This window comes from Phyllopteryx taeniolatus, chromosome 11, assembly GCF_024500385.1.
Source record: "Phyllopteryx taeniolatus isolate TA_2022b chromosome 11, UOR_Ptae_1.2, whole genome shotgun sequence".
In the NCBI taxonomy this organism is placed as follows: Eukaryota; Metazoa; Chordata; class Actinopteri; order Syngnathiformes; family Syngnathidae; genus Phyllopteryx; species Phyllopteryx taeniolatus.
Window position 1 is genome coordinate 6,183,766 of NC_084512.1, and position 18,506 is coordinate 6,202,271.

The 18,506-nt window shown below is 40.4% G+C and overlaps 1 protein-coding gene across 3 annotated transcripts in view; it reads right to left on the reverse strand.

Moving 5' to 3' along the window:
* The window catches only part of valopa (vertebrate ancient long opsin a), a 29,456-nt gene extending 11,379 nt beyond the window's left edge, over nucleotides 1-18,077 (reverse strand). For all 3 annotated transcript variants that reach the window (XM_061790499.1, XM_061790498.1, XM_061790497.1), the window contains exons 1-4: nucleotides 17,398-18,077; nucleotides 13,062-13,272; nucleotides 4,177-4,294; nucleotides 2,563-2,796 (exon numbers count right to left, since the gene is read on the reverse strand). In XM_061790499.1, the coding sequence (XP_061646483.1) occupies nucleotides 2,563-2,796; nucleotides 4,177-4,294; nucleotides 13,062-13,272; nucleotides 17,398-17,761 (927 nt within the window). In that variant the 5' untranslated portion in view covers nucleotides 17,762-18,077. The remainder of the gene's footprint in view (nucleotides 1-2,562; nucleotides 2,797-4,176; nucleotides 4,295-13,061; nucleotides 13,273-17,397) is intronic.
* Between the last annotated feature and the right edge of the window lie 429 nt (nucleotides 18,078-18,506).

Sequence of the window (18,506 nt, forward strand, 5' to 3'; positions counted from 1 at the left end):
GTCCCTAGAGCCAGCTTCTGTAGCCGGGGATCAGATCGCCAAGGTCCCCGCCTTCAGCCACCGCCAAGCTTGCACTGCACCCGACCCCTATGGCCCCTCCCACAGGTGGTGAGCCCATGGGAAGGGGGTGACCCACGGTACCCTTTCGGGCTGTGCCCGGCCGGGCACCATGGGTGCAGGCCCGGCCACCAGGCGCTCGCCTTAAAGGCCCACCTCCAGGCCTGGCTCCAGAGGGGGGCCCCGGTGACCCGTGTCCGGGCAAGGGAAACCTGAGTCAATTTTTTGTTGTCATCATAAGGGGTCTTTGAGCCGTGCTTTGTCTGGTCCCTCACCTAGGACCTGTTTGCCATGGGTGAATCTGCCAGGGTCATAAACTACCAGACAACTTAGCTCATTGTGACACACAAACTCCTCCACCACGATAAGGTGACGGCTCAAGGTATACATAATATTAGGGGAAACCTCATGGTGCAATCAAGACCTCGAGTTTCTGATAATTTCAGATGATCACATGATCACTATTGCTTGTTGTCTTGAAAAAAAAAATACAAAGACCAAAACATCACCAGCCTCCAAAGAGTGTTTCTTGCATTATATTTCAAATGACCAACAAATTATCACACAAGGATAAGTGGAAGAAAATGGATAGATAGATTGATGGACTCTAGTATAGTATAGTATAGTATAGTAAAGGCACCTTAGCAATGGCTTCTTTTCAAGTTTCAAGTTTATCAGTTTATTTTTGAAAGGGGACAATGCAATTTCATAAAACACATGAAGTACACATGGTTAAAAAAGCCAGAATTAGCCAGAAGGCTAGTTTTCATCTGTAGTCCCCTGGCCATGATGTAAAAAAGCAGTAAAATACATCTACAAGACAATATAATACAGGATACATAATCAAACTATACTATTAAGAGAGAATAAAACCATAATTTTTTTTGATCATAACAAAAAGACAACATAACATACTTGTCTTTTAGTGTTGGCAGCTATAGGTGTTAACTAGCCACATTTTCAGTTTTTTTGTTAAGGCCTTGTATGTTGTAAGCAGTTTAACCTCCTCAGGTACTGAGTTCCACTCACCAGCGCTCCTCACTGACCAGGCTGACTTACTGAAAGTGCTCCTGCGCAGAGGAATGAGACAGTCACCTCTGACAGAGCCTCGAGTGACACGCTCAGAGCTGTTTCTTTGGCTGATGAACTCAGCCAGAGGAGCTGGGGCCAAATCATGCAGTACTTTATAAATCAAATTTAAATGAAGACTGTCCCAGTTTAAAAGACTGTATTTTTTAAAAATTGCACAGTGATGATAGTGCCTTGGTTTTTTATCCATCACTTTAATTACTTGTTTGTACAAAACTTCCAATGTTTTTTTTGGATTCTGACAAGCCTGGGACCAACTGGTTATGCAATAGTTAAAGTGACTAAGAATCATCGAATGCAGGTAAATTTTTGCAGCTTCAGTTGACATTTCATTCCGAATTGCACAAAAATTTGCGAGGTTTAATTTGATATTTTTACACAATTTGTCAATATGGGCTTTAAAGGAAAGCTGTGAATCTATTATTAACCCAAGATATTTGTATTGGCTGACAATTTGCATTTTTTCTCCATTAACAAGAATGTCGGGGTCAGGTGATACTGTATTTGTTTTAGTGAAATACATGCCTACAGTTTTAGAAACGTTTAGCTGTAGACAGCACTCCTGCAACCAAGTTGTGACACAGGACATTGTATTAGTGAGTTTAGCAGCAACAGTATCTTTGGAGCGACCATGAACAAATAAAACTGTGTCGTCTGCATACATTACGCACTCTGCTTCAGAGCAAACAGTGGGCAAATCGTTGATATAAAGACTAAATAAAAGGGGGCCCAATATTAATCCCTGAGGGACTCCAGAGGTTAGCCTAAGAGACTCTGATCTGCAGTTGTTAACTGATACAGATTGTGTTCGGTCATGCAGATATGATTCAATCCACCTCACAGCTTTGCGAGAGAAGTAAAATTTTGAGAGCTTGGTAAGAAGAACAGAGTGATTTACTGTATCGAAAGCTTTCCTGAGGTCCAAGAACACCGCCCCTACAACTCCACCCTTGTCGAGAGAAGATTTTATTTTCTCAATGAAGAGGCATGTAGCCATTTCAGTGGAATGCTTGGATCTGAAACCAAACTGCATGGCGTGGAGAGAGGGGGAGTTGCTGATTAAATAATGGACAATCTGCTCTGACACCCATTTTTCTGCAACTTTGGAAATGGCCGGAAGAATGCTTATAGGTCGGTAGTTATTCAGAGAAGTTGAGTCACCGGATTTAAAGACGGGGGTAACAATAGCAGATTTCCAGGCCTTTGGAAAGTGACCAGATGAAATTGAAAGATTAATGATTGAGGCAATAGGAGGAGCAAGAGTTGAACCTAGATCTTTGAGCATGCTCGTGTCCATTCCAAAAACATCCTTTTATTACACTTCTTCCAGTCAATTAGTTTCTTTTATACAAACTACACTCTGTAAATATTTTTTCAATCACTTATATTGAGCCAAATACTGTGTGGAAATGTTACCTGTCTGTTCATGAACACGTAGATGATTGGGTTATACACCGCAGCTGTCTTAGAGAAGAAGGCAGGGATGGAAGCCAACCTCGCATCCAGTTCAATGCTTGGATGAATTGTAACCAGTATAGCAAAGACTGCATATGGTGTCCATGCCACCATGAACGCTATAATCATGACTACGACCATACGGGTCACCTGACGCTCCGGTTTCCTGGCAGTGGCCAGACGACCATGGGACACCTAGAAGGGGGAAAAAAAAGGTTGATTTTATTTGGATTTTAGCTATTGCTGATAGGATTTTGACAAGTCAAAATAAAGTGTACTTGAAAGCCAGTTTTAAGTACACTATTGCATGTACATTATGATAAGGTCAGACAAATCAGTATGTTTGGTCTTATCCTCAACAGGTCATGAAACAAAAGTCCGACGAAGTTTTCGGATGTCAGTTCCCTTGTGCATCTGTGATGGGCCCAATAATGCAACAAAAAGAAATGGCACACATTGCATACATACAGAATACGTACATTAAGAATACAATACCAATTTGTCGCCTCACGTTACAATGACATTACTATGATTCTTGACATGTGCCCAATAGTATATGTGTGGAATATTTATGTTTTTAAATATCATTGATGTTGAAAAAGTTATAGTTAAATATAATTTTAAAGTAAAAGTTATAGTTTCATATCATGAAAGAAAGGCATTATTATTATTATAATAATGCCATCTATCCATTTTCTATAGCACTCATATTAAGATCGCGGGTGAACTGGATCCTGTTTCAGCTGACCTTGGATGAGAGGCGGGGCACACTCTAGACTGGTAGCCAGCCAATCACAAGGCACATACAGACAAACAACCATTCATGCTCACATTTATACACATTATACACTATGTCAGACCGATCGATCGATATTTTATTCATCCACAAAGGAAATTCACAAATTATAAAAATACTATACAGAATGGTATTATAATACAGCATTTACAATTATAATTACAACATAATAATAATTCACTATTCAATATTCAATTAACCAAACATGCATGAGTTTCAGAATGTGGCAGGAGCCAGAGCACCCGCAGGAAAACCCACACAATCACAGGGACAACGCAAATTCCACACAGGAAGGCAGGAGCTGAGATTCTAACCCAGGACCCCAGAACTATGATCCAGATGTGCTGCCATTATTATATATTTTAAGAAATTTAAAAAATTTGTATTTTCTGGGAATAAAAAATAAATAAATTTCAAGGTTTAAAACTTGATTTGAAGTTTTTTTTTTTATGGCCATTTCCTTCGTATATTCTGTTGTAGTCACCAGACAGTAGAGACAGACAACCATTCACTATCACATTCACACCGTCACTGAGTGCGAACTGAACCCACACTGCCTGCACCTAAGTCAGGCGAATGTACCACTACACTATCAATGAGTACTAATTGACATAGCATTTAAAAGTGTGAATTAGAACTTGTTGGAACCCTTGGCTCTCAAATTGCACAGGTAGATGGAGGGTAGTTTAACCCTCTGGTGCATTGCGGTGTGGTGTGCTGGTGGGGAATAATAATTTTTTAAAAATGCGCTCCCCAAGTGTATTAGACACACCACTGACCTTCCGGAGCTTCTTCAGGAGCTTTCCATAGCAGAAGAAGATAAGTCCAAGAGGCAGAATGAAACAAGTGGAGAAGAAAGTGATGATGTAGCTGTGGTCAGTGATGTCGGATGAATACCTGGTAGACACAGAACCATATAGATCGTGTTTAGTTCCACACAAGAACAAAAAAAAAAAATTAAAAAAAAGCAATGTAGTAAAATTTCCATTAGCAACTAAATATATTTTGAAGGTTCTTGTACGTGTTACCCCAGATATAGTCATCCATCCATCCATCCATTTTCTGAGCCGCTTCTCCTCAGTAGGGTCGCGGGCGTGCCGGAGCTAATCCCAGCTGCCATCGGGCAGGAGGCGGGGTACACCCTGAACTGGTCGCCAGCCAATTGCAGGGCACACACAAACAAACAACCATTCGCACTCACATTCACACCTATGGGCAATTTAGAGTCTCCAATTCATGCATGTTTTTGGGATGTGGGAGGAAACCGGAGTGCCCGGAGAAAACCCACGCAGGCACGGGGAGAACATGCAAACTCCACACAGGCGGGGCCGGGGATTGAACCCGGGTCCTCAGAACTGTGAGGCTGACGCTCTAAGAGATATAGTCATATCTTGTATAATTTACTTTGCAGAGTGTATAATGTTGTAGCATTAACAATGTAAAATGTTCTTTCGCCAAGAATTCCAATTCATATTGCCATCTTAGAACACACATACACAGCTACTGTAACTCTATGGCCCAATATTACATCCAAACTGTTTTTCTTTTTATAAACACTATCTCCACTTTATTTATTTCCATTTTTAATACTTATACAGCACACCTCAGCAAAGTACAGCCCGCAGGCCACATCCAGCCCGTCCACAATCTCTGATGAGCCTTCTCAGCCTTTATGGAGTCAACGATAAAATGTAAATTGAGGTGTTTTTATTTTAAAAGTGGATGTCATGGTCTGTGTTCTAGTTTCGATTATATTTAGTTTTTTTTCATGTGATCCTGAGTCCCATGTTGTTCATGTCTCGTGTGCTCATTTGGTTATTGTGTCCACCTGTTTTCGTCAAACTTGTGTCGACCAATCAGCTCTCTCGCCACTCGTGTCTTGTCTAGGTGTTACTCGTTTCTCATCAATTTCTTTGTATTTAGTTCCATTTTTTTTTTTTTTCAGTTCTTGTCTGTTCAATGTCATATGTCGAAGTCGTTGGTTATTCCACTCGGGTATATAACTAGTCATGTCTTGCTTTGGGTTTCTTTGTTACTTTGATCATTAATTTTGGGACTTTTGTTTAGTTAGATTTTTCCACATGACTGATTTGGCTGTTTTTTTGTTTGTTTGTTTTTTAAATAAATCAATTTTGTACTTCCTGCACTCCTGCCTGGCCTCCCTGCTTCCCTCCACTTGGGTCCTCCACTTCCTTGCCTCCAAAACCCTGACAGTGGAGTTTTTATTTTGATGTGCAAGTGTCAGCGGCACGGTGGACGACTGGTTAGAGCGTCAGCCTCACAGTTCTGAGGACCCGGGTTCAATCCCCGGCCCCGCCTGTGTGGAGTTTGCATGTTCTCCCCGTGCCTGCATGGGTTTTCTCCGGGCACTCCGGTTTCCTCCCACATCCCAAAAACATGCACGTTAATTGAAAACTCTAAATTGCCCGTAAGTGTGAATGTGAGTGCGAATGGTTGTTTGTTTGTATGTGCCCTGCGATTGGCTGGCAACCAGTTCAGGGTGTACCCCGCCTCCTGCCCGATGACAGCTGGGATAGGCTCCAGCACGCCCGCGACCCTAGTGAGGAGAAGCGGCTCAGAAAATGGATGGATGGATGGATGTGCAAGTGTCAGCAGTGCAAGTGAACAAAATCAATGACTTGACCTCTTTTTTGACAAGTTAGCGATATTGTCATATCTGACCATTCTAGTAATTATTTTTTTTTATTGTATTATTATTTTTTTTTTTAAGCGAATAGCAACCATGTCAACTATAGTCCTGCATGGTGGAAGGGATAGTGGAATTTGCCCTGGTAATGATTTGGGAGTCGCAAGTAAGAACAACTAATATGAGTTAGTGGTTTGCGCTCAAAATGTCAGCACACACACAAAAAAAATGGACACTGTAGACATGTTTTCTGTGGATGTTTATTATTTAGTGATGTAATGTGAATATGGTGTAGTGATGCATTTGCCTGACCTGTGCAGGCAGCATGGGTTCAGTTCCCACTCAGTGACGGTGTGAATGTTTGTGTGAGTGGATGACCATGTCTATATGTGCCCTGCGGCTGACTGGCAACCAGTTCAGGGTGTAGTCTGCCTTTCGCCTGAAGTCAGCTGGGATAGGCTCCAACACACCACAACCCTGAACAGGAGAAGCGGTATTGAGGATGGATGTTAATATGTGGTGAATGTGACTGACTGTAATTTTGTAAACATTTTTATTTGAAAATGTTTATTTCCTAATTATAACTACATCAACCATAGCTACACCAGTAACATCTTATTAAAACAATACAATTTACTGCTTTATAACAAGACATTCAATTCATATTTTTAACAAAACCGAGGTTGGCATGTTAGTGTGGTCCTCGACAACCACTCCACTTTGAAAAATTAACTGCCCACCCTGTTTATCCAGTATTTACAGTTACAATATTATTTTCAAAAAATATTTTTTTGTGTGTGTCATCAAGAAAAATAAAGAATGTCAGTACATTTATCGTTGATGTACAACTTAAACATTTTCCATCCCAAGACAGACCCTTGTTGTACATATTTGGACACATTCTTTTGTATTTTCTAGTTTTTCATTCAACTAAATACCATTCCTCCATTGGCATTCATTAATTTTTAACCATATTTCAAGACCATGAAGAATTGTTATCCATCTTACAAATTCTGCCTGGGCAATCAAAGATAGGAACACAACTGGGTGATTTCTCATTTACTAAATAAAAGTAGGGCTGTGAATTTCAAAATAAGAGCAAGTAAATAAAAAGAAAGTATTACATGTTCAAATAAAGTGCTTAACCTGCAGAATAATTATTTGAAAAAACTAATAAAATACTAATAATACTTGTAGTATAATAATAATATACTGTATATTATCCTAATCTTTACACAGTGGGGTAACTTTGGCAATTGTCATTTTGGGACAGTGGGGGCTACACCGCGCTCACTCATTCTCTCTCTCTCTCTCTCTCTCTCTCTCTCTCTTGCTCTCTCTCTCTCTCTCTCAGTCTGCCAATGTACCACAAAGTCAACCAATCAGAAGTCAGACAGGGCAAATTTTGATTAGCTATTTACTATCCATTCATAATAGCTAAGAGGTAGGAAGAACATTAGCAATATCTTTTTTTAATGCTTTATTAAGAAGGCACGAAAACAAACAATTAGGGCTCGGGAACATACTTGGGAATGCGTCGCCACACCGCGTTGCATTTTAGATGTATCGCCCCTTATTGGATCTGTTTATCTAAGATCGATTCAAAACCGTGATGATATACAGTACAGCATCACTCCCTCTCGACTGGTATAAATTAATTATGCAACAGACGTAAGGAGAGGGGGACATGTCTAACCAGACTCCAGATTGATTTGTATAATGAGAGGAACCACCAGGTGTGCGTGCTTGCGTGTGTCCGTGCATGCCTGCGTGCCGGGTAATTCTACTCATTTAGATGGAGACTGGTATATCACACATACTGTGCTGAGCTTCCCATTAATGATTGCTGTTTCATACTTTAATGTGGTTAAAAAGCAGTTCTTCACCTGTGCAGTAAAACACAGTTTACATGTACACAAATCCAGATAATTTTCAACTTGACAAGAAATTGATGCGGCTGATGGCTTAAACCCTTGTCAGTGTTTTATGACATGCACTTCAATGCAGCGATTGAACATAATTAAACTGTTCGGCAAGAAATGTTATTTTAGCTCTGTGGTGTGATGTGGTGATATAGGTTCCAGTCACCTGTGACCCAGAACAGAATAAATGGTAGCAAATGGATGGCCAAATGCTCAGAACAGGTCTCTGCTGTTATCCCTTGCGCCTTCTCACATAGAGTTTGCAGTGCATTTATAGGACCCACTTTTTAAGGCACTGGAACAAGTAGTAGAGGATGTGTGAGTTTCAATTTCTTAAATCCATTATTATTATTCACGATTTTGTTGAATTTGATCAGGGCACAGGCTGACAGATTCCTAGATTTGCGGACTTGTGTGGTGGATGTCAGATGCGTTCCATTCATAAATATGTGAACAGCGGCCATAAAACCCTCTGAATCATAGTATATATCAATTCATTGAATGCATTATTATTATTACCATCATTATTATATTTTTTAATCATCCCACTGGCCAGCACGCAGCTATAGGGGGGCATAAAAACGATCAGGGGTGTGGATAGAGACATGAGTTACGCGGACATATTTAACTCAAAAGCGGTTATCACCAGCTCATTCTCGAGTTAATAAGTTTACCCGCTCACGTTATCTGTCGCCACACCGGTCAAGAGCAGTGACAATGCTCCAGTCACATATGGCTCGCTGTGTCCTCTTCCCCGCAGAAATGTCCCTATGCGAGACTGTCGCTGCACCACATTTAAAGGGAATGTGAAGAGCCGCTTTGATTGGTGGCAAATGAAGTCAGCTGTGTTAACGCCCACAATGGTACAGAGTGCTCTTTCTTTAATATGTTGGCTTGGGCCTGTGCAGAATTATGAAAATCCACTCTAATAAGCCTCCACGCAGATTTACACCGCCCGCCACACCAGATTTACAAATGTTTGGACCAAATTAATCTGTCTACATAGTGACCTTGAGCAAGGCACTGAATGCCCTGACTGCTCAAGGGCTGCAACAATCTGCATTGCCCCCTCACTCTGACATCTTTTCCTTGTTGTGTTGCACTTAATTGAAAGTGAGGGACATTTTTTTGTGATGCAATCTCATTCCATTTGTGATTTATGGTTGATTCTTACATGAGACTGCGTGATTTCTTTCTCTGACTCTGAATCTCTAGTGTCCCCCTGCTGGCCAAGAAACAAGTAGGCGTTTTAAGAAACTTTTGTATTGCCTTCATTTTTCGAGATGGCTGTCCAACTGTCTCCAATCCAAGCTTTAAATTGATATTTTTCAATGACTTCATCTGTGTGTCTGTCTAAAAAGTAATTTGTAAGAAAATTGGTGGTAATTTGAAAGTAAATGGCTGAATACCAGCAGTTGTTTCGTTTCTTCTTCTTTCTCAAATCAATCTGCAAACCAATTGCTATTTTTCAACGTACGATTTTAAGCATTTCAAAGCCAAGCAGCACTCAATATTAAAATGCACTCAGTGATCATATGAGGACGCACACCTAAATTAGGCTTTTAAAATGGATCCTGACTGTGGATGTAGGAGCATTCTAACATCCAGGTACCAAATGCTATTTTTTCTCACAAAACTCACAGCCAGAGATGAATCGTGTTGTTTTTTTCTATGTCTCCTTAAGGTGAGTTCTTAATTATAGTGGCTAAAGCTGGGACGTCAAACTCATTCTTGGCGTGGGCCACATTGTTGGTACAGTTTCCCTCAGAGGGCCATTATGACCGTGAAACCATGTAAATGTTTCATCGCCTGATCATAGTATTTTATATATATATATACCCTTTTCATCTGATAGGTGTTGCTTGAGGATTACAATACAATTTTAGTTTCAGCAGTATTTGATTTTATATTTTATCAAATTATTAATTATTGTGGAGTTTTTTTCTGTTAATGTTGTTTACTTGTTCGACTCTGTGGCATGTATTTTGAGTAACTTCTGTATAAATAAATCATGTGTAACTACTGTATTGATGCACTATGTGGTGTACTAATCTATTATTTGTACTGTGTACTGTGTACATGTGGACCCCAGGAAGATTAGCAAACTGCTAGGCCACAAGCTACAGGGGATGTCGGCAGCGGTCATTGATTTTTCTCACCAAAATTCTTTGCTTACGACACCAAAAATAGTCCATATCCAAAATAATTTGCCATATGATTGCCAGCACTTGCTGAAATCGCGATCATCCAGGGATTTTGAGATCGTAACTGCGACGGTTGCCGCCAAGCCAACTAAGAGAGCTAGCTTTATACAACAAACAGAAGAGCAAGCGCATCATCAGATTTACTTCAAACTTCACAGAAAACAAGGATGATAATAATAGTGAATCACATCAATATAGTTTTCTATTTTGTGTAAATCCTATAAACGTGTGATTTCCGACACCCAAAACACTTTTTGCTGTCAGATTTGCGCTGTAACAACCATGAGGAACATGTTCATCTTTGTCAAAACTTCGAATAAAAACTAATGTAACATAGATAATGTTAATGAAAACTCACCCCATAAGAATCTGAAAAGTATTCCTGTTGACGTTGTTGCCTCCGATCAAATAAGAGGTTGGTGTTCTTTTCGTTGTTGTTCACCTTTCACTTTCACTTTTTGCGGTCAGATTTGTGCGGACACAACCACGAGTTCTTTGGCAATGCGTCTTCATTCAATCGACAACAAACAGTTTCCAAAATTGGCAGTAACAGTTACTAGTACTTAAAATGCACGAGCGGATAGGTAAGTAGCCATGTGGCTCCGTTGAAACTGGTACCTGATTGGCCAATTGTCGTATCCCCACACCCCTAACACTGAGTACTGTATAGTCGTAAGAAGACACTCCTCATGGAATTATCTGCACGTTTGGCTGATGTCGTTGTGCGGGCCAATGTCATGCTGACTTCAAATTGATCCTGCGCGGGCCGGGAGCTTGTCATGTCTGGACTTAAGCATCCCGCTAAGACTACATCTGAACAGTGGTTTCCTCGCAGTCTAACACCCAACAACCCCCTATGTGCATTCCTTGATTTAAGCAGCTCCAGTAAATAGTATGACCCAGATGGCACCCTTAAAGGCAAGGTCAGCGTTCACTCTCTCTTGACTTTTACCTACAGACACATTCATGCGGAGCGAATTTATGACTGGAAGTTTTAAGTCTTTTGTTTGTGTTTTGCTGAAACAGCATGCCATCGAAAAAATGTCAGTAGGGTCACCATTACTGTATGTTAACGCGATCTGTAATAACTGTAAATGATGTGCATTTTTTCTACATTATGAAGTAGTCTGAATAGTATACTGCCCTATTCATTTTATGTGCATTTCTCAGTATACAGTATGTATTTTGTATGTAAATTAAAAGCAAATTAGAAATAAATGGAGGTTACCGCAATGTATTTAACAGAGCATCCTTCAATTGTTTATGACATACACATATACAGTATAACCTACACATACCAAAAGTAAGTAGCTCAGCAAGTGCATTATCCCAATTGCTTTGCCATAACAGCTTTTCTCACTTCTTTGTGTAATGTCACTCAAGTCCATTTTGGTGAAATATTTAAAGCACAACATACAAGACTCTTAGCTCTCTCAGCTTGGAAATTAATGGAAGCAATATAACTACATTTATACAAAAACCTAACTGTGTCTTTGAATTGATGTTTTACGTTCAAATTAGCGTCAACCTTCTTTGGCTAAAATATTTTGACCTCTTAACATCAATCACACTTGTTTTAGCAAAATTACTTCTTTGCCAGCTATAAAGAAAAGTAAGCTAAAATATGTCTTTAAAAAACTGGCATATGACAATTGATGCAAATTTCTGGCACATTATAAGATATCAAGTACTACTGCTCATAACAAAAAATCTAACATTAATTCATGTGGGCTAAAATAGTAGGTACCCTTTCATTAAAAAAAATTAAAAAAAAAAAGAATAAAGGCCATATTGGTCACAAAGAGAACTTGAAACGAACAAATGACACACTAAATGTATTATGTTTAAAGTACTAAAATGAATTAACTAACGAAAGCAGGAAATTGTTTTTCATTTATGTATTTGTTTGTTTATTTATTTAAGTCCAACAGAATTTTAAAACAAATAATAATAATAATAATGATGATGCTGGCCTGGACAACAATGACGGTGCCCTTAACTTCATATTTTGTTTCACAGCCTTTTGAGGTAATGACTTTTAAGGAGACTTGTACACCTGTCGCCATGTATTGTGGCCCACTCCTCATGAGCAACAGCTTTCTCAGAATTAAACACACCCCCCAGTTTATTTATTTTTTGTGTGCAGTGTTCTTTTCTTTGTATGTTTTTTTTTTTTTTTTTTTTGCATGCCAAAAGCTTGCCAATTTAGTTTCATCTCTCCAAAGGCCATTCTCTCAGAAACTTTGTGGCATGTCAATACGCATTATAAAAAATACCAGTCTTGTCACTTTCAAGTTATTTTAGTGACCATCATAGGCTTTCTTTCTTTCTGCGGTATTTAACCACATGTCCCAAATTAAATGGATCCGTCTCCTGCACACTCACAGAACAAATCTGTGTCGTGGCAGTAGACACACAACTACACTATGCTGTAAATCCAATAGCACAAGTGGGATGCATTGACAAATAAATGTTACAGTAATCGCTTGTTTATCGTGGAAGTTCCAGACCATACCTGCAATAGGTGAAATCTGCAGATTTTATAGATATTTGAAAGCTATATGAACCTCCCCAGACTCTTATTGATATTCCCCACACTCCTGTTAACCTCTCTTATGTGTTCACTTACTTACTTACTCTTATAAACACGTTCTATACTCTTAGACACCTTTTCAACTTTTTTAAACATGCTCAGTAGTATTATTTTGGTTATTATATGGTCTCTTTACCCAGTTGTAGGCTTGACTGCTGCCCCCAGAATTCAGTTAAATCAATAATGTACTCTAGGCATTTGGAACCACCGTGCAGCCCTATTTATGAAATACTGTAAGTCAACTTAAATTTAAGGTTAAAGTCACATATACTGTTGTTGAGACATGGACGTTTCTTACCAGTCAGGCTCACAGGTTGTTCCAATCTTGCTGACAGTGTATCTGTTCCAGCCCAGCACTGGAGGGAAGGTCCAAACGAAGGAAAAGATCCAGACGAAGAGCAGACCCGTGACGGCGTGTTTGGCTTGCAGTCGAATGTTACCCAGAGGTCGGCAGATCACGAAGAATCGTTCGAAGGACAGAACGGCCAGAGACCACAGGGCTACAATTCCTGAGGCGAACAGCAGGAGGTCGGTCACGGTGGCCCAGCCACAGAAGACTAAGGCAGTATATAGGAAAGTCTGGACAGTGACATGCACGTGCAGGCGCCATACTTTTTTATCCTCTCGACTTACAACGCAAGTAAGTATTTAAAAAAATAATAATAATAATTTTAAAAATAAATTTTTAAGGGATATTTTCTACAGAACCCTCAAAATATACTGTATGTATATTTTATCTTAAACACATTATCACCTCGGCCAGTTAGTGAACTTTAAAAGAAATAGGATTATTAAACCAAATCCCTTGTCTGGGAAGAGCAGAACAGCTTACAGGCTGAAAACAAACCATTTTGCCAAAAATCAATTTGCAAAAGGTCAAAAATATGACGTTCATAAATCATGCGACATATTTAACCAATGATGAAGCAATGCGGTCACCTCAAAGTGTGTCCAGACTTTCCTTTATCCAGTTTCGCAGAAGACAACACCATGCCCATTTAAAAGTTCATTTTAATATCTGTGATAATCACCGCTCAGTGTGTCTCATTTGCAATCCAATACAGTAATTCAATTACATAAAAGATTTCCTTAACGTTATAATGTTAAGCGTGTGTCATGGGTGTGATTTCTGCATCTTCCCTCTCTTAACTGAAAATTTGATTACATTTTGTTATGTTATGCTTTGTAACATATGGAGCTGGGATGGCCTGGTTACAGTGCAGCTATTTATTATTGTTTAGAACACATCTCGAATTCTGTAAAGCCAACGATGTGTAAGTAAGGTACTTATGATAGAAATAGTTAAATGAAGCAGTGGTTGAATTAGGCTACCTCATGATGGACTGAAAAAAAAAATCCCTTTAATTATGGTAATAACTCTCTCTCACCAAGCGGGTAATTACCTTTCTCTGCACAACCACAGACCCTCAGTGTCTGAGCTTAGTGCAGAGGAAAAAAAGGGAGTGGTGGAAACCAGGATGTTCAATTATGTTTCCCGTGTTAAAAACATGAGCTGATAAAAAGATTCACTAATGAAACTGACACTTTTGTGTCTTTTTTTTTTAACCACAAAAGTCAAAATGGTGCATTGATTATAGAAATACAAACACACACGCATGAACATTAATTTATCTTGTTACCACGGCCTCTTAATCTATTCAATACTGACATTGTGAGCAAAATAATTGGGAAGACTATTCATCCGGCTCATCTTAATCAATTTCTAATTTATCATTACACGCCAACGCAGGTGACCACAAACAGCGACACAGCCGTCGGCCCCTAAAACGAGACTAGTCACGACTGAATTCTCCAATACTATTGATGACGTCCATCCATTTTCTGTACCGCTTATCCTCACTTGGATCGCGGGCATCCTGGAGCCTATCCCAGCTATCATCGGGCGGTACACTCTGACCTGGTCGCCAGCCAATTGCAGCTATTGATTACACATAACTATAATACCCCCAGGGCTAATGTATTATGTAAGAGGAGTTTTTTTTTTTTTTTTTTGTCATCTTCCAAACACATGACGCCTGATTTACTCAGATCCCAAACAGCGGGCGGTCAATTGCGTTTACACTAACACACGCAATGGTCTAGGCTGTGTTGTGTGTGATTTACTAATCTTTTACTAACATCTCAAATACCGGGCAGTGAATTGCAACTTCACTAACGCAAAAATATTTGCAGATTTGCACAATCTATTCGCAACGGGTGTAAAAGTGGTAGAGACAGCTGTATTTAAAAAGTGAACTTTCTGCTTCAGGTAGCGCTGATGGTTTTCACTTTGGAACATTTGGGAGTGCACTGCAAGCGCAAAAAGAAAAGTGAACTGATGGAATTAGAAGTGTTATTGGAAGACAAACAAACTTAGTTAGAGAAAATATTTTTTTTGCTGCGCAAATTTTGGTGAAGCCAGCACGGCATAAAAGACATTTTGTTTGATTAAACTTGTCCAGAGTGTTCATTCTGAGTAACATTGTACTTCAAACTTGGGACAAAAAAAAAATGCTCTTGGAAAAGGCCATCCATCCATTTTCTGTACCGCTTCTCCTCACTAGGGTCACGGGCGTGCTGGAGCCTATCCCAGCTGTCTTCGGGCGAGAGGCGGGCTACACCCTGAACTGGTCGCCGGCCCATCGCAGGGCACATTTAAACAAACAACCATTAGCACTCACATTCACACCTACGGGCAATTTAGAGTTCAATCAACCTACCACACATGTTTTGGGGATGTGGGACCAAACCGGAGTACCTGGAGAAAACCCACCCAGGCACAGGGATAACATGCAAACTCCACACAGGCGGGCCGGGATTTTTACCCAGTCGCCTCTCATTTTGCCTGTGCCTACTCCTCATTTTTATACACAGCGGTGCTGTTTGCACCTTCCTTTTAGACGCGGTATTTAAAGATTTGAAATTAGCCATTACGATTCGTCTCAAATTTGATAAACCACATTGTGCGTGCTGAATTTGATATATTTGCATATATTCTTCAGCGAATGCGCAAAATGAACTGAGCACGTTTGTCTACGAAATCTTGGGTGTGCCTGGTTAGTAGATCAGCTTTCACATCACAATTGCGTGAGCGATCACATTTGCGTCTGTTTCTGTAAGCACAAACCATTAGCAAATCAGACCCATTGTGTTTTATGCCACCATTAAAGCTGCCCTTTGTTTCAAAATATCTTATATCTTAATAATGCTGCACTGGCTAAGTAGTCATAATTCCCCAAAGAAAAATGTATCCAAGTGTACTAGAAAAATGTACTACAATATTTGTTTTAAGTGAATTCACGTTTTGGGGATTTCGGAACGTCTATATTACTCAATACCTTAAGTGTTTCTATATGTACGAGTTAACACAGCACAGTATAATTCTGCTTGGAGGATTTTAGTTTGTAATACAGGAAACTTACTTTTGCATAATATCCTTACATAATTGTATTAGATTTATCATAGTGTCTGCAGAATATTTTAACATTTTACATTGACAGTAATATTTCCAAACTCTGTAATTAAGAAATCGTTTGATTTATTCATCTGTAACCTGCCGGCCATTCATGGTGCCAAGGCAAGATTTTTAACTTTATCACCAAATCCAATCGGGAGCCGTTGGCTGAATCAACTTTTACTGTATTCTGACCTCATCAGACTCTCACCACAGATCTTGGACCAGTTCACTGACTTTGTTGAACATAATCTGTGGTCACGGTGCTGGTAACTCAATTCTGCGTTTTGGGCACACTGACTTTGTTTCGGGTGCAGTGTTCCATTTGAGGCATATTACAGGAGAGCAGGGACACCAGGACAGGGGAGAACATGCAAACTCCACACAGGCGGGGCCGGGGATTGAACCCCACTCCTCAGAACTGGGAGACAGACGCTCTAACCAGTCGGCCACCGTGCTGCCTAGCTCTCAACCCCCCACCACAAAAAAAAAAAAAATAATCTGTTAAAACAACGCAGGAGCCTGGATGTTATTACATTGTCCAGCCAAGTATACTCGCGCATATTGATAAGTTTGATTTTAATGTTCAACGGTGACTATCTCGAGTAAAATTGGACATTGGGTGTGTTCCTTAACTCTGATGACTATTTTGAATGGATGAACATTCTTCAACACTCTTGACAGTGAACTGGGTCTGCTGGTCTATTATGGCAAAGAAGGTATGATAAACAGATGTTCTCGATGTAATGATGATGCCAACTTTTGTGTCATGCGGAGCGTATTATTAATCACATTTAAAGTCGTTTGAAGAAAACAATGTTCCAACGCTGACACCTGAAGCTGGAAGTTCACACACAACTAGAGATAGATCAAGTCACTGTGCACGTCTCAAGTCTTAACCTTGACCCAAATCCGAAGAAAGTCCTGAGTCATTTTGTCTTAGATACAGTAAGTCAAGATACAGGTTATTGCTACCTTATTAATGCAGTCGAACCTGCAGTTTCAGGTCTTCATAAACTTCAGTTTGGTTTTGTTTGCTTTGTTGGTTGTCCGTTCCCCCCCCCCCCCACCCCACCCCGCCCACCCCCCAACCTGACAAGCAGATGACAGCATTATTTCACAAAGTCAGTTGTGTGTCACAACCATGCAACTGAGTAAAAGTAATAAGACATGGACCTACCGAAAAAAGTGACAGCAAAGCCCTCCACCACACAAGCCCAATGGCCCAGGAAGAAATATCCTCTGGCATTAGTCAGGAAACTTATGAGTCCTCCTGTGAGGGAGACCAGAAAGTCAGCTATGGCCAAATTCACTATGATGTAGTTCAGCGGCTGTCTGAGTTGTTTGAACTTGTATGTGGCAAACATGACGAGGAAGTTTTCGCTCAGAGAAAGGGAGGTGACCACAAACATGAGCAGGGCCAAAATGGTGAAGTTCCACGGCGCGATGTTGTGGATGGGTCCAGTGAACGGGTCATCGATCGGGCTCAGCTCAGCCGCCACAGTGTAGGACACCGCGTTCACGGACAGACTTAAAGCATCCATAGTCCATGACCACAGTGCAGACTACTTGCGTGTTGTCTGTAACGCAGACGAAATCGGGAATTTGCTCATATTGTCAACTTTACGTCAAGTTGCGCGCCGCCACGCTGCGTTTAATCAAGTTTATGCGTTGAGATCCACGCCGTCCAAAACGCATGACAGAGCAGCGAAGAGCGTGAAAACTAGAAGAAAAGTGGAAGCTGTTTCTATAAAAAGAGCACACACAAAAAAAAAAAAAAAAAAAAAGAAGCGTGAGCGCAGAAGAGAGGAGAGCCGCTGCGACGTGCGCGCTGGACTCGACGCCTCACAGGCAGCTCGCGGGGAGCAAGAGCACGAGGAAGCTGCCTCTGGCGTGTTGGAGTCTCTTTTATAGGCTGATGATGATGCTCTTCTGCCCTCTCGGCCGGTGAGCACGCACAGGACCCATCCTCCTCCAAAATCCACTCACACTTCATTACCTCCACCAAAGGGGATGATTACAAGTGATCATTTACGGGTTCAGTGTTTGCAGCGTCGCTTGTTCATTGTGCGTCTCTACAGGTTGGATGTTTTCCAAGTTTTATATATTCATATTCATATATTAGGGCAGGGGTGTCAAACTCATGTTTTTTCGCGGGCCACATCGTACTTATGGCCGTTATGACCCATATGAATGTAGGATCGCTTCGTATTATTACATATACACAAATTGATGGATAGCTACTTTTAAAATCAGAAGGCAGTAAAAACTTTGCCCCGACTACAGTAT